The 25,002-nt window shown below is 34.2% G+C and overlaps 1 protein-coding gene across 2 annotated transcripts in view; it reads left to right on the top strand.

Annotated features, from left to right (window-relative positions):
• Nucleotides 1-25,002, top strand: part of SPATA17 (spermatogenesis associated 17) — an 87,503-nt gene that overhangs the window by 16,941 nt on the left and 45,560 nt on the right. For both annotated transcript variants that reach the window (XM_032683513.1, XM_032683512.1), the window contains 2 exons: nt 935-1,038; nt 18,079-18,202. In XM_032683513.1, coding sequence (XP_032539404.1) covers nt 935-1,038; nt 18,079-18,202 — 228 coding nt within the window. The remainder of the gene's footprint in view (nt 1-934; nt 1,039-18,078; nt 18,203-25,002) is intronic.

Here is a 25,002-nt window from a genome sequence, read left to right as displayed (position 1 = left end):
GTGACTCCACCTCCTCACTGGGCAGTCCATCCCAATGCTTAATTGTCCGTCCTTAATGCTTACTTTGCCTTCCAACAAAACAGATAGCCAGTAAACAGGTAGTAATTTCAGAAACATCATGATTAGGATTTTTAAGTATCAGAGAAGATTTTAATGTTTTTGTCAAAATCAATTCTTGGGGAAAGTCAGTTAGACTAAGTTTACTCCACCCCCTTTATTTTTTTTCTCCTCATTTTTTTTCAATTGATGCTTTTCAAAATGCACCAAAAAATAAATTCTTTCTGGTGGAGGATGCTACTTAATTTCTATTTGTAATACAGCTTTACAACTAGCTACAGAGAAAGAGGTTTCCTTTTCCAGGTTAGGCTTTCTCTGCTATGCAGGAGAATGGTTTTTTGTGAGAAGATTATTATTTATGTGCAACAAATAGATATGAATCATTTTACACTAGAGATGAAAGAACTGTGGTTTGTAAATTAGGTTTGCAGAAAGGCTGATTCACTGAATTACTGGGAAGGTTTTTATTCAGTCTACAATTTAACTAGAGCACAAAGGTGAAAGTGTAGTGTAAGATGTTGGTGAGGTGGTGACTGGTAGGGAATGCTTGTTGTACCTGGGACACCACTTCTGTTGTCTGCTTTTTTACTGTTCTTACATAGAGCAATGCCACTGATAGTAGCAGGCACTTTTTTTCATTGTCACATCCCAATATAAACAGTGGTTTAAGACTTGATACTATTTTTTTAATGTTTGCATTTAATAGTAAATTCATATTGCCATTTAACTACAATATGTTACATCCTACCCTATTTTTCTTCATTGAAACTTATTAGTGCTTCTACTTCATAACACTTTTAAGGAAACCATATTATTTGGGATAAACTACAGATACTTTTGATTTGAAATATACTAAGCAAATATTTATTTCCTCTAGATCCAGAAAAGGTGGCGAGGCTATTACGTTCGGAAATACATCCATAATTATTATGCCCTGAAGAAATACTTGCAAGCTGTTTCTGTGAATAACGCATTTGTCAGGTAAAAACAAAAGCTCCATGTGGTAAAGCATTCATTTCCTCTTCTTTTATTTGTAAAACGTTTATGGCACTAATTAAACTATTTCTTTGACTGTAGGTTCCCCTCCATTATCAAATATATATATCTATCAGTCATCGTTCTCTTTATCCTATGCCTATTCATGTTGCACCACATTCTGTTCTCATTTACACTGTTATGAAGTCAGAATAATTTCTTTGAATTAATTAGATGCACTCTGGGTTAGTACCATTTTAGTACCAAATGAATTTGGCTCTTCACCTATGCTCAGAGCTCATAGATAATTATGCCCTACATATGGTTTGTTGAACTAGATTATTTTTTCCCCACTATACTCAAGCTAAACAAAAATTTCTTTTTATAATTTGTTTTGAATATTGATTATTGACAATGAATGCAAGTGCAGATTTGGATTTAAGTTACATGTATGAGCCATACTATGAATGCTAGTTGTGGAAAATGCTGGTGTTTATACAGTGAAGCAGATTCTTTTCATAGTTGCAGAATAGAACCAGTAGCCAATCGTTAGATTTCTGGCTGGAACTGTGGTTGCTATATGTTCTTACTCTATTTCTCCTATCCACCCATTGTTTTTCCCTGTACTTAAGTTGAAACCTCTCTAAAACAGAGGTGCTTATTTCCCTCTAGTGCATTTGATGTACTGTTACATGACCATTACTCCATATGACAGTGGAAGCAAACAGACAAAATACTGGGTGACCATGATCATTACTTTCTCATTGTAAATGAAAGCTGTTGGACAAAATCTATCCAGTGTTTGCTGCTCAGAACATGTGAGATAAATCTTTGCTTTCTGAAATATAAGGGAGTCTAGTAAACAAATATTTCTGGAAACCTTGTCTAAATCACATGGCAAAGACTTATATAAAACAGCGTATGCAAGTTATATATGGAAAAAAGAAAATGATCAAATTTCTTTTGATGCTGCTTATTAATTTATATTATTTTTCCACAATATAGCTGATGCTACGTCCTCTGTGTCATAACATTATTATTTATGCATTGCAATGTTACCTATAGTGAAGCATATCAATAACCATCCATCTCTGATCTCTTATTATTATTCATTTAAATGTATTTTATGCATAAAGTTAGATCACAACTCAGCAAAAACAAACTTAAAAATTCTGTTATTTCTTCAACTGTACCTTCTTGATCTAAAATCCTTGAAAAGATATGTTCTTTCCTTGAAAAGTTAGAGTCCTATGACTAGACCAAATCCTGGAAAGTAGATGAAGCCATAACTTCTCTGGTTTAAAATCAATATAACTGCATGAACTTCAGAGACATAACCTGCTTCTCTGTTCATAATCATTCTATCACTTCTCCATTCCCTGCCTAAGCCTGGAACAGGGCTTATAAGTTGTTAGTTAGATTGACCTTTGGTGAGTGTGAACAAAGCAAGATAGCAAGTTCCTGCTCTACTATGAACATGGAATGATTGGAGCTTTGTATTTTATTTCCCACACCCACAATAGATCTCTACTGGGTACACCCAACTTTTGAGGACTACAAAAATATTTGTCTTTCAGTATTTTGACATATTGATCAAATTCCCTAATGTTTATTTCAGGTCATTAAAATCCGTAAAGGTAAGCAATCCATAAAGGTATTTTAACCAAGAAATATTTTTGTGCTCTTTTTCTTTAACAGGTAAGATGAACAGTATGACTTCAGGTATATCAAAATGTGTCGAAGTTGCTCTGTGTGAGCTCTTACCTGGCAACTGATGTATTGGTATTTTGCTAATTTGAGTTCTGCCTTCCAGAGTTCACAGAAGTAGATGTCTTTTGGGAGAAAAAATGCATCTTTTGGGTCAAAAAAAAGTTTAAAAATAAATTTTGAGCGAATTTGATCAAATGGATCTTACTGTTTCAGTTTTAAAAATGCATCAGTTCCCAAGTGCAATCAAGAATCACTGCAGTAATCCCTTTACTGGGGTACGTTTGAAAACTAATATGTATATTATCTTCGACATTCTTCTTATGATATCTAACAGATGTTTAGTGAAGATTAGGTGTAGGCCCTCAGCCAAGCAGATTTTTCCTGTCATTGGACTAAGTTGCTGCCAACTACTTTGGCCCCAAGGTGGCCCACTGTGTTTCTTATGTGAAATATTGCACCAGGTGGAAGAGAGATTCTCTGCATATTTTCATCAGCCATCACATCAGCTGTGGACAAGTATAACCTTGTTGTTTGTAAACATTTTTGCATAGAAAAATTATTGCAACTGTGCATTGCAAAAAACATGAGTAATTATCAGAAATTGAGTTTATGAAATGTGAATTTATGAAATGACTGGGTGTTATTTCAACATTAGCATAGTGGAAATTTACAGAGCCACTGATATACCTGTGCGCTCAGATTAGACTGCCTTTGAGTGTTTCACTTCTCTACAACACCATAAAACAACACAACATGGTATACATGATATAATGCACCTTTTCTTGTTTGTCTTATAGCTATATTCATCAGAATATATGCATATGTGCAGTGTCAGTGCTAGTAAAGAAACAAGTTTCTTCATAAATAATAGTAGAGCAAAAGTAAAACATAGGCTGATTTTAAGAACTCCGGAGTGGTAAAAACTTCTCCCCCCCCCCCAAAAAAAAAGCAAAAGATATTTATAATTTTAAAATTTTTTTTAAACCGTATTCTTTCTAGAATTATGATGTAATTCTAAACTGAACTACATTGTAGGGTTCTCTATCTTATCTCTCCTAGAATAACGCTGACGGAATTTTTAGTAGTCAACAACTTTCTAAAATCATATTACAAGTCCTTATATCTCTTGGACTCCAGAGCCAGGGTTTGTGCCTAGTTTTCTCCTCTTTTACTAAGGAGGAACCTATATCAAATTACCACTCACTCGTTTCTAAGAGAAGCTTCAGAGGAAGTTGCCATGAAACTTTGGACATTCTGTTGAGTTTCTTAAAGAGTATCTTACGAGAGTTATTGATCAAAGTTTGTTTCCTTCTCTATCCTCCACCCTGTTTTGTTTTTCGTTAAATACAAGATACTTGCCTTACTAAGAGGTTTTCTCAACCTGTGGCCACATCTTTACCATCCAGCTTTAATACAAGCCGTCCTTATTTAATAGCTGCCCTCATTTAGTAGCCAGACCTTTATCATTTGTCTTTACTGTGAAAATCCCAGGAGAAAGTAAACTTAATAGAAGCTGCCCCAGTTTAAAGCCATAGAGGGATATAATTAAGTTTAACAGAAATTGATTTAACAGAAATTGACCTAAAATACAATTAAATAATAATAGTCATATTATGTGTGAGTTTCCACTCACTTAACAGACTGCTTATGGCACTGTTGGACTTAACAGACTTAGGCCACTGTTTCTGTACAAACTGAAGGTAACTGTTGGCTTCAGCTCCCACACTGGCTGAAGAGTGCATGCGTTTTCCTCCAGCATTCCTATTACTTCCCACTGCTACAGAACCAATAGGTCTGATGGCTTCTGGTGTCCCCAGCAGAGTCCCTAGTAGTTAGTGATTCAAAGAATCCCTTGACAGATGCAAAAAGAACAAACTTGAACCTAAACTCAGTCTACATAAGGACATACTCATATTTTTCTTAACATTTGTGCAGCCTCAGTATAGTGATGAAATAGATTAATTAGTTAATCAGTTAATTAGTCCCAAATTCTCTTTTTCATACAAGATTTAGGAAGTTCTTAATCAATGTAGTAGGAAACTTGTTCTTAAATATTTATTTTATGAAATTTTATTATTTAGATTTTAGTAATAAGTCTTCATCTATAGCATCTGTTTGTATTTAAATAAGCACCAACACATACTTTATTCTATCTGAATATGGATTAGTTGTGTGGTTACATTAAAATAAATTTCATTACTTCTCAGTGCAGCTAGTGTATTTACTTTTAAGGAAAATACCTTGTTTTGAAACATTCCTAAAGAGGCATTTACCATCTCCAAGAGCTGGGTAAATGGTTACAAGGGGAAATATGCCAAAAGCAATTAGCATAGGCTATAACTCCATATGATGCATTAGAATTTTGTTTTATGTGAAACAGTTTCCAATTCATGATAAGCAAATGGACATCACTTCACATAAATTAGCATGCTGGTGCCATTATATCAGAACAATTTATGGATGATGTCAGTTGTCCAACTGTGTGATTAACTTGCAGTTCTTTGCCTAAGGTTATCTACACACTGGCCTTTAAACTACAGTAAAGCAACTTTGCTACATGTCAGGTGTGCAAGTAGAGATAAGATTTTGGGATGTAGTGCTACATTTACTGATGAATGGCACCATTTAAATTTTTCCCTAGGCACAGAACTCAGTAAAAATAGCAGTATCAGAAAACTACCAAAGCAGTGACCAAGTACTGGCATTGGGGGTCTTGTGTAATCAAGGCAGGTAGTTTAGCTTTCTTGCTACTGAATAAACATTGACTTAAATGTAGCAAACTAAGACATGAGTTTAGCTTCAGTAAGCAGCATAGTGTGAGTAAACACAGTTAAGACCATAAACTGTGAATTTCACACACTTAGAGGATCAACACAAAATGCTTTCACTTGTTGGCTTTAGTAGTGATGAAGTGTTGAGTGGCCCTCGAGAATGTGACTTTCATCCAAGTTTGACTAGCTGTTTTATCAGCAGATTCGGTTTCACAGTCATCATTAAAACTTCTAGGTCTTCGAGAAATGTCAGGGAAATAGATAATGCAAAGTGATAAAAATCACTTCCTCGGGCAATATGTATATTCACAAATCCTTTGTGCAGTTTGATTTTTTATAGTGTTAGTGAAAAGTGAAATAAATTACTGTTACATGCTGTTGGTGATCTAATCCAATGTTTATCTATTCCATAAATATACCTGAGCATGCAGTACCAAAAAACATAAGGATATCTATCTTACTCTTGATTACTTGAGCATTACTGAAGTCTATTTACTTTTAACATGGCAAGTACTTTCCTTCTTAAAACTTCTGAGGTATCACTATTTTCCATGAAGCAGGCTTGAAATAAATAATCTGTTGTCATAGTAATATGAGGAGAACTTACTCAGCCTCCACCTGTCTGTTCCTTTCTGATAAAGATAAGTCCAGTGTCTCAAGTGTCAAAGTGTTTTGAAGAATGTATATATTGTCTTATAATTCAATTAAAATGTTCCTCATCATTGACTGCAGAAGCAATTGATTCTGTAGTCTATTTTCAATTAGTGCCAGAGCCTTTCAGGCAGCTCCTTGGAATTCTTGCAACAATAAAACCCTCATTTTTGTAATTTTATCTTTCACTTGATGTTTAATTAACTACTTTATCATCAACCCATCTTTTTTTACTTGTCTTCAAGGGTATGTAGAGGAAATGCATTATGCTTTTTAACTTACTCACCTGTAATTTGAATTTTCCGGTTGTAAACTTATCCTGTCAACTTTCTTTGAGAGCCATAGAAATAGAGTCAGGTGGCAAGTATGCTTTCTTTTATTTAAATATTAATTTTGAGTGGTAGGGCATGTAATTTGAGATATCTATGCCTTTTCCAGAGGATTTTAGACATAACTGCTAAGCCCTGTAGGAATCTTAGAACTGTAATATACTGAGGATCTCACAGTACTTCCATAGCTACAAACCTGATGCTGTTAGGATAGATAAGATATAAAAAAATGAGATTTTTAGGTTGATCATGAAATTGAAATGAACTGTCTAAAGCTACAGAGCAGGCAATGTAATGCCTGTTTTAACTCCATAGGAAAACACTTTCTGAATGCAGTGAGTTTAAGGTAGGAACCATTATGTTTACATAGTAAGCTGAATTTCCAATGCAGATTGAGCTACACACCCCTCGTGAGCCTTATTCTGTTCATGTCTCTCTTGAGCAAGTGGTGAAAGCAGTGTTACCATGTTTTTAGCTAGTTCTGTGTAAATAGTTCAAGTTTTGCAGATAAACGTGAATAACATAAGTAACATAAGTCACTGGTTAGACTGTAGTCTTTAAAAACTTGAAGACAATATTTTCTCCTGTATTTAGGAGTAACAAATTAAACGTTGTATCCAAAGGAAAATTTTTTATCTGAATGTGTAGAAAAGATTTGAGATCCTTGTATACTCTCATTGGATCAAATAGTCTGGGGTGTAGATTATTAGTTTTGATGAAGGTATTATAAAACACATATGACAACATACTATTGTAGAATAACAATAGTTCTGTACCTGTGAGCTTTGAAGGCGCTGTAGTGTCTGGATAGAATTTTTATTTTGTAATAGGTCTGTTAGAATTAGTGACAGCCCATAAAACATTTTCTGTGGACAAAGACTGATTAATCTTAGCATTTTAAACTGTCTTATATAGGCAGACTTCACAGTCTTCTATTTTGTCTGAAGTAGGATCTTCACTGTAAAATAAGTGGAAAAGGGGAAGAGGTACAGTTTCATTAAGCTCTAACATATCATTGACTGTCAGGTAGGTCTTGTTATGCTGTCCATCCTCATTTAACTATCCCACAAGATCTCTTAATGAAGTTAAGCCCCAAGTTCACTCCAGTAATTCTGTGGCAAGAGTTTGTGCTATGTAACAATTCATCACTTGTCAGGAAGGCACTTTTAGTTTATACATTTAATAAGGGCATCCTCTAGCTTGGTTAATTAGAAGTGAACAGTTTGCATATTTACTAAATGCGGAGTGTCATTGCCACCACGGCCTATTGCCTACATGAATTATTTCTCTATCTGCAATAAACAGCTGGGTAATTATTACTGCCATAATCAGATAAATTCCCTCTGTAAGGCTTTTCTTACATGGCAATTCTTTGAACTCATCCAAAGCTGAACAAAATTTATGAACTCCAGCAGCTAGACCACTTTTTCATAGTGTAGTGTCCCTGTTCCCTATTTCAAGGACATGTAGAGTATCATAAATATTGTGTAAATTAGGAGGATAAATATGATTACCTAAAGATTACATATTAATAAACTTGATTTTCAAAATATAATTTTCAGGTTGTAACTGATTACATTATAGCAGTTCTGGTTTATCTAATTGTAGAGACATGACAGGCCATCTATATACAGGCTGAACTAGGTTATCAGGAAGGGCTCTACCACTTGAAGACTACAGACTCATGAAATAAATATTTTTCATGTGCCATAGTCATTTCAGCTGTTTAAGTCATTAGAAGTATGGCAAATTTTATGTGCCATTTACTGAGCTCACTTAAAGCAGTTCTTTTGTCATTAAAATAAGGTGATGGTTCTTTTTGTTGTGCAATTTTCAGCTTAATAACGTAGCATAAAATTTAGATGCATTCATTTATATGTTACATTAGAAAATTAGATATTTCTTTTATTTGTAGAAGCAGTTTGTATGCAATTATGTAACTAAGTTTCCTCCATGCTATCGAAGTATTCCAGCTTATATGTGGGTGTATCTGCAGATACATCAGTGAGTACTTAATTTGCAGATACGTCTGTTCCAGACTGTGCTAAGGTAGCTAATTTTTGAGAACTCCAAAGAAACAAAAGAAAATCAAAAGACATAAGTGTTATTTTTTAATTGGCATACAATGGTCTACCACCACAAGTTTTTTTTCATAATGTAGGATACTGTGTGAGAGTGCAGCAAAAAGGTTACCATTAACTACTCCCATACTTCCTAACTCCTTATTAAATAAGTAGCATTCCTCACAGTTTAGCAAAATGCACAGAGATAGTAGATGAAGGAAGACCAAACTAAATAAGGTGTTCTTTGGTATTGCCTTACCCAATGAAAGGTTTTTGACACTAGACTCCCTTTATCATTTCCCATGTATGTCATAGAAATAGAGACTGCAGTGGTGAAGACCTTTAAAATGAGCCACATCGTAGTTGTTTCTGTTATTAGAAATGTGGTGTCTACAGATCGCATTTTTGCAAGTGCGTGATTTGATTTTTGTGAAGGCTTAGTGGTCATTTGCTTTATATTGATATATCCTATCATATCATAGAATTGCATGACATGCAAAACAGTATACAGTGTCTCATGAGCAATTTTTTGTTGTTGTTGTTTTAAGATAAAAATGTCCAAAATGAAAAAAAATTTTAAAAAAAGAATTAATTGTCTTGGTAATTGGTTTTTGATTTTCTAGATCATTATAAATACAACCTTCAGTTATCTAAGGCGAGTAAAGCCTCTAAAGTGCTCACTCAGAGAAGAAAACAGAAAAACTTAATTATATTCTGTTTTTACAGTCTAGAACAGTAATGAGAAATTTAAAAAAAGTGTGTGGGTTTTTTTTGCTCTAGTAATACTATAAAATAATGTTATTCAGAATCAGATGGTCTAGTCTGACTTCAGATCTGTCACCAATGTGATGTCTATCAATAACAAATTTATCATAATATCTATTAAAAGGTCATTAAGCTTTGACTGAACAATCTGATCTTGATTTAATAACATTAAAAGATAGAAAATACCCTTTTTATTCTAATCCAGGAGTAAATTACCTTTGATGTTCAAAGTATGTCCCATATTTCCCCACTGAAATAGTTTCATTTTATCTTTGAACCATTGCTTCTTGTTATAATCCGATCTACTAGACTGAAAACTCTGTGTTAAACATAAACAATGTAGATCATTGTAAGATGTTATCTCTGATTAAAATAAGTTTTGTGACCATCAAGCATCCTTTAAAATACTATCAGCATTAGAACTCAACACATTATTATGCCTAGGAAATTAAAAAAGAAAAAATTCCTTCTTTTGTATTGTTAGCTTATGCATTCATTTGTATACCTCTTAATCACAGTATCATAAATTCACATTCTCCATCTCTGTGAATCCTACTTGTAATACCATCTTTAAAAACCATAGTTCTTCATACTGTGACCATGACTTTTTTTAAGCTGTGAGAAACTTTTACTTATTATTATACTCCTCTCAAATTCTTCAGACTCTTCACTTTATAAGGATAATTACAGGAATCCATTAAAAGGTTTATCCTTGACAGTGAAGCTAAATCCTAGTGTTTTACCTTGAACTTCACAGTTTCTGCTACCTTCAAACCAAATCAACACGACATAGTATTTCAAGAAAACAACATTTTTTCACCTCTTTTCACCAAGGAGGTTATTCTTGTCCAATTACCTACGTGATTGCTAAATATTTACAGCCTCATCTAAAAAAAATAAATTTGTTCTTTCAGCTTGCATGTCACCCAAAATGATGCAGCACTCATTTGCCTACTTATACTTGGCAGTGAGAGGCCTCATCACCATCTACCATTGTACTTGGCTACTCAAGAAAGAACCTAGTACTCTGACCAGAAGATTATGTGCTTAGGTATAGACAATAGAATATATTTGTTGGATGAGCTCTTTAGGCATGAATAATTGGATGTCTAAATCTATAATTAAATGTAGTCTGGCTTATATGGTAGAACCAAAATTTTAGAGAAGAAACTATAATTCTGAATGTTATTTCTTGCATGGCATAATAAAAATGCCTGATTTTTTTTGGTGTTGATTAATCCAAAGTTTTCAAGACAATAAGAGAGAAGATTTCCTAGCACTTTTGAAAAGTGGGATCTAGTTGATATTTTTAGTTTGGCAATGAGCCACTGCTGTGAAATCACATACTTACAAGTAGCACTGCAGTATTAAAAAAGTGTCAGATCTCTCCTAAAATAATTGCATTTGCTTTATATATATAAAAAAAATTATTCATTTGCTATATCTCTCATAGTATTTTATGTTTCATTAAAAATGACATCATAGATGCTCAAGCGGTAACACCGTTCCATGAATATGAAATTTGAGAAAACCACCAGGTACCGTGAAAATCAATATAAAGTTGTGATATTTGCCATTGCTGCTCTGCTATACAAAATGGGTCATTACATAAAAGCTCTCACTACCTTGCTGTTGTAAAAGCTGTTTAAAGTGGACAAAGTGTACCATTTTACTTTCAATCATATGCAGAATTTTATGACAAAGTAAGTGAAAGATGTGAGTTAGGGAGTAGACCTCAGTTGAATTGTTTCATCATACCCTGAGAAGGAAAATCAACTTAGCTGATGACCTTTAGAAGCTATAACGTCATGTTTCCTTTCTAAATCACATAATGTTGAATATTGTAAATGTTGCCAAGTACCATATATTAAAGTAAAAGAAATACAGATATGTCTACATTGTACTGCACTGCAGCAGAGAGATAACAGCTTAAATGAGTTCATTCTAGTACTGGGAACAGCTTAACTGTAGCGAAACATAGCAGTGGGCTTTCCTCTAGTTATTACTGTGCAGATGGTAGCATACACAGTCTTCTGGGAATTGTGGTGCCAGAAGATAACAGATACTTTCACATGACATTCACTAGAAAACTTTCAGTGGTATTTGGCTGTGGTTAGACATCCTCTTTCATATGTTGCAGGAAAAATTAAGAACATGACTGGTCTCTTCGCAGCTTAGCACTGACACTGTGCTAAAAATGACCACTGCTGCTAAACTGCTGTCAGAATAAATTGTGTTGCTGGGCCAGGTCAGCTTTGTTACCCCCAAATACTAATTTCACTGTTTAAGCTAATCAATCAGGCTGATTTTTTCGTGAAGGGGTCAATAGCAAACAGACATAGAGTGAAAACATTTTTCCTATTGTGGTTAGCTTTTTTAGTATAGACCAGAGTATAAATAACGTTGAACCATACTTGGATTTGGTTCCTCTGCCAACAGAGGCTTTGGTGTTGCAGTTATTCTTATGCCACATCCATGATGGATGGGTTTTACAGGTTAATTAAATCAAAATAATTAAGCTAAAAAATCATTATTTAGATTGGACATTTACAAAAATTATTTTTAACTTCACAGCATTTTTTGCTGCCAATGAGGTTGAATTTAAATTCACCTTAAGGATATATGCAAACGAGAAAAACATTTGGACCAATAAATTTGCACATTTCAAGAAAATTGAATAATTCTAAAAGATTATATATGACAAAAATTAGGTTTTTCTTGAGACCTTAATTATAAGATTCTGTATAATGGATTAGGAAAATACTCTGGTTTTAGTTGTAAGCTGCCTCTGCAATCAGTAGTTTGAAAAGCTGTTGCACTCTCTTGAGTAACTGTGCAGCAGTGGAAATTGGAAGGATAAGAAGGATACATCAGTCTGTTCTTCCCTATCGTCTGGTACATGCTGTGTCCTGATCTCCTGATCTGCACAAGGTATTCATTCACTGTGTACCCTTCACCACTATATTCATCACATTTCCTACGTAGTGTATTGATCACACTGTGGACCTTGACAATTGAACTGGTGTGTCACTTAATTCCATTGGCAGGGTACACTGTGTGATTAAGGAAAGATGGACAGAGTATGTTCTACTATGCACAAATTGTAATGGGATTCTAATGTGGTATGAATTTCATTCTATAAAATTAATGACAGTAGAAGCTACAGGGTGCTTTTGCTTGCCTACACATTGGCTTTATTTATTTTTTTTCATCCTAAGGAGTCGTATTTCCTGTTCACTGCACTGCACTGACAGAGCAATAACATTCCTCCAGATTTCAAAGAGATTGTCATGATTAATTTGTCAAATGGATTGATGTAAACATTCACATTTAAAATTAGTGAGAATTTTGGACATCTAATTGTGGTAGGTCTCCTAGGCAGTTAGGATACCTTGTACCACTAATAACTGACTGCCTCTTTGAGCATCTGTTTCACTGCAACTTGAGATCAAATATTTTGGTCAAGGAATTCTGTCAGGATACACACAGGACTATACGTCATGGTAGAGAGCTGACCTATTTTGCTTAACAAATCTGAACAGGTTCATTAAAAAAATCAGAACAAGTTTGAGGATAATCAAGCTGTTAGTCATAGCTATGGTGCATAGCTAACATAAGTATATAGTATGTGTGTTCTGTTAAAACTTTGCCTTTTAAGTATAGAGATCTCTAAACTATTTTTACATCCTAGGCTAGTCTATATATATATTTCATTTTTTCCCCAAATTTAATAGATTGAGTCAAATGATGTTATCGTGGCAGGTCATATGCTATCCTCACCCACACCAATATGATGTGAAATCAAGTGGCATGCAGTGGTGTACCAAAATTATTGTCTCGCTAATTTTATTTTGACTTCCATATTCTGTATTTGAGCAGGGAGAATGATATATAGTCAGGAAGATAAAATCAATTTAGATTATCTTCTCTTAGGCTAAGGTTGCCTACTGCCTCAATTGCTGGCATTTTATGATTTGTGGTCTGAACTGTTTAAAATCACAATAACTTAATACTTCTTCTGGGTACTCTAGGCAACTATACTAATTATTGATTTTTATCAAATGCCCTTTAGTTAATACTATAATTTTTAAAATATTATTTGGCCGAAGGACCACAGACTCTCAGTGAAAATGTGAGCAGAATGCAATAGTTTAATAAACTTCAAAAAATGTAGGTCAGTGTGAATTTGTAAAATGATGCAGTTCTATGCAGAATTCCTAAAATTTGTGTATTACTGAAATCATCACTCAAAGACCTTTTTAAAAGTGCCAGAAACAATATTATATGTGTATTTTTAACCTTTATCCAAACAGCAGGAGCACTGTCAACTGAATTTGCATCTCATAGCAGGAACCAACACCACTGCCTACTGCATAATGAAGTATCAGAATAACAATAAGTTACCTTGTCAGATGAAATTTTTAAATTTTTGAACTACATAAAGCAAATAATTTTATTATTAATAATTCAGCCGCTACTTCACAGATTTGTTACACGAGATCATTTTTAATTGTGTGGTTTGAGCACATATATTGGTAATCTTACGCCTATTTTCAATTACACAAAATATTCCCTATGACAAGGAACACACACTTTGTGTTAGCCAGTAGATTCATGTTTTTAATAAAAGAATGCATCCTAAACTTGCACTAATAAACATTGATATTCTTCTGATTTGTTTAGTAATTTTCAGATCGTGATAAGACATTACATTTGTTAAAACATCCACATATTTCCTCTTCAAAGGTATTCCATAAAAACCTGTGTGGGTAGAAAGTCTAATAGGACTAAGCTTATATGGAAGCCAGGTTTGTAGGAAGATGCAGTAGATGCTGTTAATATACTGAGATAAACTTTAAGATAATGAAAAGCTTATGTGCTAAAATAATTACCTGCTTTTTCAGTTATAACAGTTTAATGAGCAGTACTATTCCAGCTATGAGCCATGCAACAGACAGATCATTTATAAAAATAGAACAAGATTATTAATTAACCTAAAACATGTTTTGCATTTACAGAACTCTTTTTCTCCCTCAGAAATTGTTTTGAGCTTTAAAAACGCAGGCCAAACAATTTGCCTGTATTCAACCACCCCACTTCACAATGAACTAGGAAAAGTTTATCCTGAAGCAAATTGATCCAGAATCCACCAAGTATCATGCATCATAGCTAATATTCATGATGTCATATAGATGATACCCCTATATCCCAAGAAAAGATTGCTCAATGAACCCACAATACCTATGAACAAAGAGAAGGCTGGCAGTAAGTGTACAAATTTAATCCACAAATCATTTGATTTCAACCAATTTTCAATTTACTTTAATGGAATTTGGATTTATTTTCTCTGGGAAGGCATACATGTAGCAGGTCACAAGCATGAAACTTCTCAATGAACACATTTCCATGTAAGCTATCTGGACGTCTAACTCCATTTGGAAGATTAAGTTTATGTCTTTATCCCCACTTACACTTATACACATCATTCTGTGTGGGAACAGTGAAACCCCCTGCATAACGTGTGCATAACATGTTAGAATTAATCTGCTAATGTGTAAAATAGTATATTCATATCCAACTGCTTTTAGATTCTTTTGTTACTCCCTTTCAAATTCTTGAAAGTATGGTAAAAGAGATGAAAGCTCCAGGTTCAAATAGCTTTAAAATAAATCTATATTTATGCTAACACATCAGTGCTTTGCCCAAGCAATGTTTGGACTGCTACATACCCCTAATTTTGTACTGTGTCTCGGGATAGAATCATCTTGGGAGCTATTATCCCTGAGACAGAATTGTCTGCATGTTTGGTACAAATGTACAGGGCAATATAATGCCTGATAGAGATATTTTAGCACAACTGACAAAATGTGTAGGCTGCAAAAGTATGTTGAAAATTATTTGTAAATGCTTAAAAAAAAAATCAAACTTTTACATGGATTATGGTATAAATATTAGTGAGGATGTGTGATAATCAGGAATGATCATGATGATTTGGATGATAGCACTTTCTAAAGAGATCATGAATTACATTGAACTTCAACAAGTATTTTAGACTTCATCTAATTTCATCAAGTAAAGATTATTAATCATTCAAAGCAATCTGGTAAATTCAGATTGATGACAATGGGAAACATTTTGCATCCCATTATCATTATTTCTGTAATACAAAACTATATTTTTGACATTATTTGTGGGGTTTTATCACCAGTTCTGTTCTAAATAAAAGCACTTCCATATACACTGTTTGGAAGAAGTACCTGAGTATATAAGAACATGAATAGACTGTAGTGATATGTTGATAGTCATTTCATCCGTTATAGATAGTGGTAGTAAAGCTGAACAGAGGGCTCTGTAATCAAGAAGAAATAGTATTAAATACATAAACCATGGACCATACATTCTGATATTGAAGGTAAAGTGGCATAAAATAAAAGAACAAAGTTGATACTATATGCATTGTCGATTTATTCATTTGTTTATGATTGATGGATATAGAACAAAGAGTTTCCAAGTAAAAATGCTTATGTACCTACATGCAGTGACTCTGAAATCTGTACCTTAAGGACAAAGAAAGGTCGCCAATCTCTCCAACTCCTAGTTCTTTGTCAAAAATGGACACAGTTAATGAGGTTTGTTTGGTACAGCACAAATTCTCAGACACAGATAGAGATCCTTTCAATGGAAACAAATTTGTTTGGCTTTACCAGGTTACTTAGCGATTAATAATAGCCTTGAGATGCAGGTCAGAAAGGTCATCGTCCCCGCTTGCCAACACAATCTAAAATGTGCAGCTAGTCCAGCTCTGCAGGCTTTGAGGCCCCAGAATGCTATGCATAAAGTAAAACAGGCTATTTTCCAACTTCTTTTTTCATATTAATAAGCAATTTTCAAGAGAAGGGTGGCAAAATGGGGGCCATGCCACTCTAAGTAATTCATTTATTTTGCAATTTAATCTTATGTTGGAAAAAAATTACACTGCTGCAAAAGCATAGCATGGTGATTTTTAAACGTCAGTGTGCTTCATAAGTAACCTTGTATGAAATATTGTATTAGCAGCCTTTAACAGTAAACTGCAACAAAAAATATTTTCAGAGATTGAAACATACCTGTACATTTTTTCCAATCTTTATTTCCTTCTCATTCTATTTTTCTTTTACAGTGGAAATAAAATGTGTTTAATTACTTAATATTTTAGTTGTTTTAATTGATAAAAACTTGAAAGATAGCATGAAACAAATAAAAATTCTACACTGCAACTTGTACTTAAGAATGTGAATTCATAGTTTTCATATTTATAAAGCAATTATTATTCTTTCATATATTTTGATAAACTAATTTAATGATAACTAAAATATCAAGAGTAAGTCAGAGCCACAATCTTAAAAACACTTTCACGAGCAATATGGCTTTCCCATGGGATTATTCATATCAGCAAACTTATCCATGTGCATATTTTGACATAATTTGACCCCTGTCCTCACAGTGTCTTATTTGGTACTCATTGAAACAACTGAGGCTATAAATGTGGACCTCTCTAAATGATCTGTTTTGCAGGAATATTTGAATTATCTAGTTATGTGAATAATGTTTTTTCTTTTTATTTTATCGTAAACACACATGCTTAAAAAAATAAAGACTAGAATTTACTCACTTAATTAACATTTAAGCAATCTAAATGCTTGACTGAATATACTTGGTGTCTTTGGCACACAGGTTAATTTGAACTAGCCATTTTGTAATAACAAAAATAACAAATGTTAATCAAACTAACCTTTTTTAACTGGGTCAAAAAAATTCCATAAACGTGCACTGTGCACAATATCATGGAATTTCATTCCTTATAGAACATTAATTCACTCTACTGTTTGCATAATTTATGGCAAGCCTGGCTCTGTAAAAAAAAAAAAAGCCTTTGAGGAGGAAATCTCTACCCATTTTCTGTTAGAATTTTACTCTAAATATTCAGTTAAAATCATGAGTTTTCTCCATTCTTTGAAACCCGGTATTAGGTATAGTTCCTTATTTCTTGTATGATGAAAGAATTTTCTACACAGGCAGTGGTTCATGAGGCAGTTACATTCCTGTTTCTTGTGGTGGCCTGCATGATTCCTATCAAACCAGACCTATGCAAGAAGTCTAATGCCATGGAAACTCCTCTTAAGGACAATGTATGCATAAAAGGTTTGCATCCGGTTTTTCTCCATGCCTACATTCTCAACCTTACAAAAGTCTCAAGGATCTAGGATTGAATCTGATCTTTCATCCCATGTCTACTGTCCTCTCTCATTCCATAAGATCTCCCCTTTCTGCAGATCAGGAGGGGCTGCAAGGCACTAGCTGAGACATAAGTGAACAGCTGTTATTTTAAAACCATTTTCAGGAAAATCACTACATTATAATAGCTCCTGCTTAGAGATAATAAAACTAAAATGACACTCAAAGACAAATAAAAGGACATATATGAATACTATTTTACCAGGCTGTAAAAATACATAGGTTGACATATGCTTCAAAAGGATAAGCAATATGAACACATATACTGTTCATACTTTTGATCACTTTAATCCTATTTCTTCAGAGTTATATTTGTGTAGATCCTGCTGCTGTGGAATTGAATGAACTGTAAGTTTGCATTCCAGTGGTGTCAGTATACTGCTAATACATAATAGCTGTTTAGCTATGAAAGGGTTAAAGTAAAATAGAACATTAGTACATCTTTTATTGTTGTAATATAATAGCAGACTTATTTTATTACAGGACTGAACTTCAAGAGTACGTAGAAATGAAGGAAAATGAAGAGAAAATGAAAGACCTGGAAAAGAAAGAAAAGGAAAAGAAATACCAAGCCCGAAAGATGCATTACCTCCTTAGCACTGAGCAGGTTGGTGTACCTGTCCCTGACAGCTCATGCAAACCACTTGGGCCCCCAGCCTGACAGAGATAAACTAGCAGGCTGAATGGGACATGACTTGTTGAAAAGATATCACAAAGACACTACTTCGAGTTCAATTTAGTGCCTTTCTATAGGCAAGAGCAGGTACCATGACTATTCCGTGACAGTAGCCTCATAGAGGCAGCATCAGCACTGCTGGCAGAAAGAGTCCAAGTCAGCAGTTTGATCTGCCACTGTGATAACACAACATGAAGGGCATAACCTCGCTTTAAAAACTCATTTTGACTGGCTTATTGTTGTGTTGTTGCACTTGTCAAGAACTAACAAGTTATTAAGCTGAGAAGGGATTTCATTTTTTTCCCCTTTTTTAATTGACTTAATGCTTGGGTTGGTGCTGTGTTCTTCTTGTTTTTAGGATAGATTGTAAATGCAGGTTTTCAGCTAAAGCTTTTCCTAGAACTGCCTGAAACAGCTTATTTAGCATGATTGTTTTCATTGAGAAATGCCTCATAAATTTTAAATATTTGCTGATTAATTTGTTTTGTATTGATAAAACTGGTATGTTTTTCCAAGCTTTCTTATGTAAGCTGCTTTACAGACAGGTGAATATGGCAGTAGATATATCATATGCAAAACTGATGTGATTGGTAAAGCTTGTGGGTTTGCCTTTTTTTTAGTCACTTTTTGTGAACTTTAAAAAAAAACCAAACCCAAAAGATTTTGTCTCCATAAATGTTTGGTGACTTGTTGTTCTTCATATGAATATGGAATTAAAATGAAATGTTAGTATGAACTAAATGCTTGCTTTTTATGTGTTGGTAATTATAATCTGTGTCTAAGAACTGTTAATCCTAAAAAATGCAGAAAAATACCATGACAGCTAGTGACAAGATATTTAATCTTCCCCTCTCTTTGGGACATTTGTAATTTTATTTGGAAAAAAAAAAAGTATAGAATAGTATTAGTAAAAAATAGCATAAAATGTTTTCTGAGTGTCTTTTAGACAGAGGAGCTAGTTAATAACTGAAATTAGATCACTATAATGGATTTTTCTAGATGTAGATCTAGGATATTAAGAATAATCTACACAGTACTTTTATATTGGTTTAAACTGTAAAAAATCAGGAATTTTTGTTTTGAACAGAACAAATGATGTAAATAAATGCATAAACATTACTGTGCTTACCTGGAGCACAAAAATTGTCAGGTTAGAGACATTGAGTGACCTGTGGTCCAAGATCTTATTAGTTTACCTAATATCTGATTATACTGGCTTAGCAATCTGTAACATATTTTTAAGGAAAGGCAAGTAGTGCCTTATTTCAGCAATCCACCAGAAGACTGCTGGTAGAGGGCAGCAGTAACTATTGTGTTTTGATGAATTTAGATTTCTAATTTTACAGAATTATAATTTAGTTAGCAGTGTCTTGCAGAACAAAAATATGCTTGGTTTTGCTTGCTGAGATGGTTTGTTAATACTGGGACACAGAGCCCACAGGATTTTTTCTTTATGATGGATCTGTGGTCCGAGAACCGTCTTCTTTTGCAGGGAAATATTTCAAAACATAGATGAGTGTAAATCTGTGCAAAACTTACAGACAACCTGAACAACAGCAAAGATATATTTGAAGTTAACTACTTACTGCAGTCAAATCTATATTCCACACTTGCACGTAGTTGTAGAATTTAATATCTTGCCAAGATACAGGACAAATTATTTCAATGCAGAATTTACTGGTTTGATTCTCTGTTTGACATTTTACTCTCTATATGCCTGGTCTTCTGATCTGACTACAACTGTGTCTTGTTGTCTTCAAAGGATAGTTAATTGGATTAGGACCAATTCATGTCTCAGTAGAAACAGGCAGCAAAAGTTAACACTTTTGAGTGATTAAAGTAAGTTGATAAGCTGGACGAGTCATGTATCAACTAAAGCCCAGTTAAGTTACAGAGACCTGCTAGAGTTTGCTTCTCCTCCCCTTCCTACCATACAGTGGTGGAGCTGAGCCACCCTGTGCATCAAGGCTACAGATGTTCAGGCAGGTTATAGGGACAGCATTGCAAAATCTATATTTGCAATAATTGTTTCAAATATATTCTATAGTTTGGAATCTTTTACTTTAGTACAGGCAAAAAGGGAGAACAGGGTGTTTACGTACTGAAAGAAAATATTTAAGGAGTTGCTGCTCCTCAACTTTTGTAAAGAAAGACATGTCAAATTTCATTCTCCCCTACCTACAAGTTGAAGCTCACAAACCCATCTCAGAAGTGTTTATATATAATGTATATATAATTATATACATACATATATAGGTAGCTACATATATGTAGCACACTACAAGGTGTACTCATTCCTAATTACTAGCATTTTTTAGTTTTACACTTCAAAAAGTAAAACTGAGGAATGCAGTGTCATGAACGTACAGGGATGTCTACTATGTACATAGTAGCACGGGCTAGGACGAAGTCAACGTTTTGTCTTTTTCATGAATTAACTTGCTATTAAAGGATTTATTTCTTTCATAAACTGTTACCTCTATAAAGAAAAGCAGAGATGAAGAAATGGATATCAAACTCTGAATTAGAATGCATTATTTGTCGTTACTGGTACCAGGTATATATACATAGTCTTATACAGACAGCTTGCTTTGATTCCTTTCCAAGCCAATCTGGAGCTATAACATGGGGCTGAACCCAAACTAATTAGCCCTGTTGAGAGCCACAGTATATTAGCTCAAGAATTTATGCAGTTACACAGTTCCTGGTCAGCTAAAAATATGAGAAGAATAAATGTGTGTATGCTTTAAACTCAGGAACAAAGAGTTTGATCTGCATACAAAATATTATATAGACATACGTACAATTAAATTGTTTTCTCTGCAGTTACACACCTTTCTAGGGGGAAGTTGTGTGTCGTGGGTACCACTGCTAGGGAACTAACATTTGGGGAATTGGATGATTAAAAATATGTGCTATTATACTTTCCTATATATTTTGCAAACAGTTGATTGAGTGTATTTTACCATGTAAACTTACATAAATATGACTATTTGCTATTGCTACTTGTAGAAATACATTGCATTTACACAAATATTACAATCCACTGAAGCAGTTCATTTATATAAAAGAATGTTAGTACTTTAGAAGTTTAAATTCATATTAAAGAATATAATTATTGACTGTCTTTCTCTGAAAGTACAATATTATGTATCCCACCAATGCCAACCAAATAATGTCTGGAGAAATAGAGCATGAGCTCTAAAACTTCAGGGTTATTAAATACTAAGCTTTTAATCAACATGCTATATGCCAGTAGTATCCATAACTAGTCAAATAGCATGAGTTTCTTGTGTTTGAAGGAAGCTTTTCCTACATGATTCCTTTAATTTTAAAAACAAACAAAAACCCTTCTTACCACATGATAAGTTATGTTCTCTGCTCCGTTTGCTTATTGCAAGAGATTCCAGTGTAAGACACAGCAAAAAATAAATCTGTGGGGCTTCCAAACTACATTCCATTTTGAAATAAGATCTCTATATTTCAGATTTTAAAATTGTTATATAATGCAATTTTTTCTGCTTTTTACCCTAGCAGTCTGATAAATTTTGACATCATGATGAACGTGATAAAAATTACAGTACATATTTAACAATTCTTTGCCTTTGTTAAGAATATTTCTTATAATTTCTTATTGATAACGCTTTTTTAAGTTGTTTTAATCTGTTTTATCATGAACTGCATTGTGATTTCTTATTGAGACACGAAATTTATAATAATTAAGTTTTTCTTATTAGTCCAGAATCACAGTATGCTATTTCCACTCAGTAGTAACAATCCCTTTTTTTTCAAGAGTTCATTAGTAGGTGAACTACTTATTAAATGTGGTTTTCATTATAAACATGTTTACCCATGCAGATTATCCTTCTATGTCCCTGTAGTTCTCCTTTCTGTACAAACAACATTCACTATAATTGAATAGTTTCTTACTTCTGCTCTTTGTCATATTTTCCAAGCTGACATTTGTAGTAAGGACCATCTCTGCAAAGTGCTGACAAATGACCTTTGAAGTCAGCGACAGACAGAGGCTCTGAACACACTGTTGACACTTTGTAGAAATGGGTACGAAGAGCCCACTTTTGTTGAAATATGTGGTTGCATGATTCCTGAGGTCATTGGTATTTCCAGCTTTTCAAGAAATTTTACAGTTAGTCTTTGTCTTACAATGATGACTAGAATTAGGCATATAACAGCCTAAATCCAAAGATCCAGTATCGAGCAAGAATGCAGACCTTTATTGTTTTAAGTATGTGCTGACAGAGCAAGCAGCAATGCTGAGGTGATTCTGTGAGTGGGAGCGAGTGTGTCAGCTCTGCTAGAACTACTGCTGCTACCCAGGCAGAGCATCTGCAAGTCCATGGTGTGATGGGGAACAGAAGCCAATGGTAACGGAAATAGAGACCAGAAATGGTGGAGGGAGAAATATCGTGCATGTTTCATAAGGTATTGAGATCAGGAGAACAGTCTTATGGAAAGTCTTCAAAATGCCCCAGCTGAAAAAGCCTTTTGCTATTACGGTTTCTCCTGTCACTGAGAAAAGGATTGGAGAATCAGCAGAGCAACAGATCTTTTTCCTTTATGGTTGTTTCCTGTGTAGCAAACAGTACTGGGTGAAGTAAAAGAGAATTTTAATTCTCTTTTCTCCAATTTTCTACTGTTTATAAACAGATAAACCACAATTACCTTTTGTCAGAGAAAGTGAAATGTACAGCTAGTCCAGGAAGCCAAAGTTCTTTCGATCTGCAAAAGCTTGAGAGCTTTGTCTCACAATTACAAAACATATTTTTACATTGTTGATAATGAGATGTTATACATGCATCACTTAAGCTTATCATTGCTGAGGCTGGTGGACTGAATCATGGCCTCATTTCTAAACCTGGAACTCCTACTCTGTGATAAATCATACTGAGAGTAGATGAGCTAATACTGGTCCTCTGTTTTGTGGGAGCTTCTGTTCTATCAGAATTTTTTACCTATTGAGACCTTAGAAAAATTAATCATGCCTGTTGTGTATGTATGCCTACTCTTGATTTTTGTATAGCCAATTCTTTCTGTTGGACCCTGATTAATTAGAAGACCTGACTGAGTCAGATTTCTGACTCCCCTGGCCCAGCATCCTATCTTTGACAGTGGCCAATAGCATGTGCCTAGGAATGAGGCAATGTAATTACTGCCAAGAATATTGTCTCATTTTCCAGCAAACAGTAGTTGAAGGACTTGTAGCCCTGAATTAGGGCTTTTGAGTATAAAGGAAGCAAAAACTTGTCCCACTTTTTCATCTTTTGTTTCTAAGATGAATTAATTTCATTTTGATTTTCTGTAGTTATTTTAAAACTCAAAATATCACTTGTATCAGTTGTATCTGTACCTATTTCATCTTTGTCGATGCCTAGAGTAAAATATTTTAAATTCAAATTCTATTAAATTTTTCCTGTCAACAGAGGTGGCAATTCATAGACATTACACTGGTAGCCCTTGTCCCCTTTTCACATTACTGGAAATCAGGAGTTAATTCTGTTGAAGTTACTGCACTTAGATCAGGTTTAAATGTTTTAAGTGAGAAAGAAAAAAGGCCACAAAGTCCGTCCTGGAGCAGGCTAATGAATATTCAGAAGACACAACTGATTAATATGCTTCTAACCTAATGTGCTGTCCTGTAAGAACTTGAAAAACAATTGGTCCAAAATGACACTGTCTGACATCCACTCTGTCTCTGGACAACTGGCAGTTTTATTCTTATAAAGGTGAGGACTCAGTGGATAAAGCCCTGGCCTTTGATCTTCAGATCCACAGTTTAAGAGACAAGGCAGCAAGTTTGGTCATTTGAGCTTAGTCCCAAGTGAACAGTCCACATCACAGAATGATTATACATAATTTGTTACTATTGGCAGAGTCTGTTCAGGAAAGGCCAAGGACTGAGCTAGCATGAAGAATGAATTAGCTCTTACCTTTTACATTTTATTTCCTCCCTCTTTACTGTTGTAATTTTATCATCCTGTCTCTAAAACATTCAAGGGATGAAATTATCATTCATTATAAGTACTAATACTTCCTGAAGATGAACTAAAATAGTTAATTTTTTTTTTAATCTAGGTGCCCCAATCAATGAACAACCCCACCTCTCCATGGGTGTTTAATATCCACTCATCACTTCTCTGTCAAGAAGTCAGATGTTTCTGAGTACTTTCCAAAGCTTGTACCACAAAAAATCCCATTTAAATTAAAGAGGAGAGAGTGAGATTTCCTAGTTCTCTGGCAGGCTTGCAGCTACATTTAAATAGCATTAGTATGGGAAGCACGTCATGCTGCAGTGTTCTGTTTTTATAAAATATTAATTCCAAAGTTTTTACAATTTCCCTTAGACCCTTCTTACAGTACCTGTGACAGGTGTGTTTGGTCAGCAAGCTTTCTTCGTGTATTCACTTCCACATCAGAAGCCAGATGTGTCAGTCTATTCACAGGTATTCACTATAGGAAAATCATTCAAATCTTGTGCCTCATGGGGTACTATACACACAATCTCAGTTCACTTGGAAGGGATCTCAGTTCATGTTGCTTAATGTTTCTGTCAAAAAGGACAAAGTAAGATAAACTTAGAAAAGAAGCCAGTAGCTGAGCTGTTTGTGATTCTGAAAGAAATGGTACCTGAATAAAGAAAAATGTTTATGTCTACAAGATTAGTTCTGCCAGGTCTAAATTCCAAAAATGACCTTTAAGTGATTTACACACAA

This window comes from Chiroxiphia lanceolata, chromosome 3, assembly GCF_009829145.1.
Source record: "Chiroxiphia lanceolata isolate bChiLan1 chromosome 3, bChiLan1.pri, whole genome shotgun sequence".
Lineage (NCBI taxonomy): Eukaryota > Metazoa > Chordata > Aves > Passeriformes > Pipridae > Chiroxiphia > Chiroxiphia lanceolata.
Note: the sequence above shows the minus strand (reverse complement) of the source record. Positions and strands in the feature narration are given on the sequence as shown.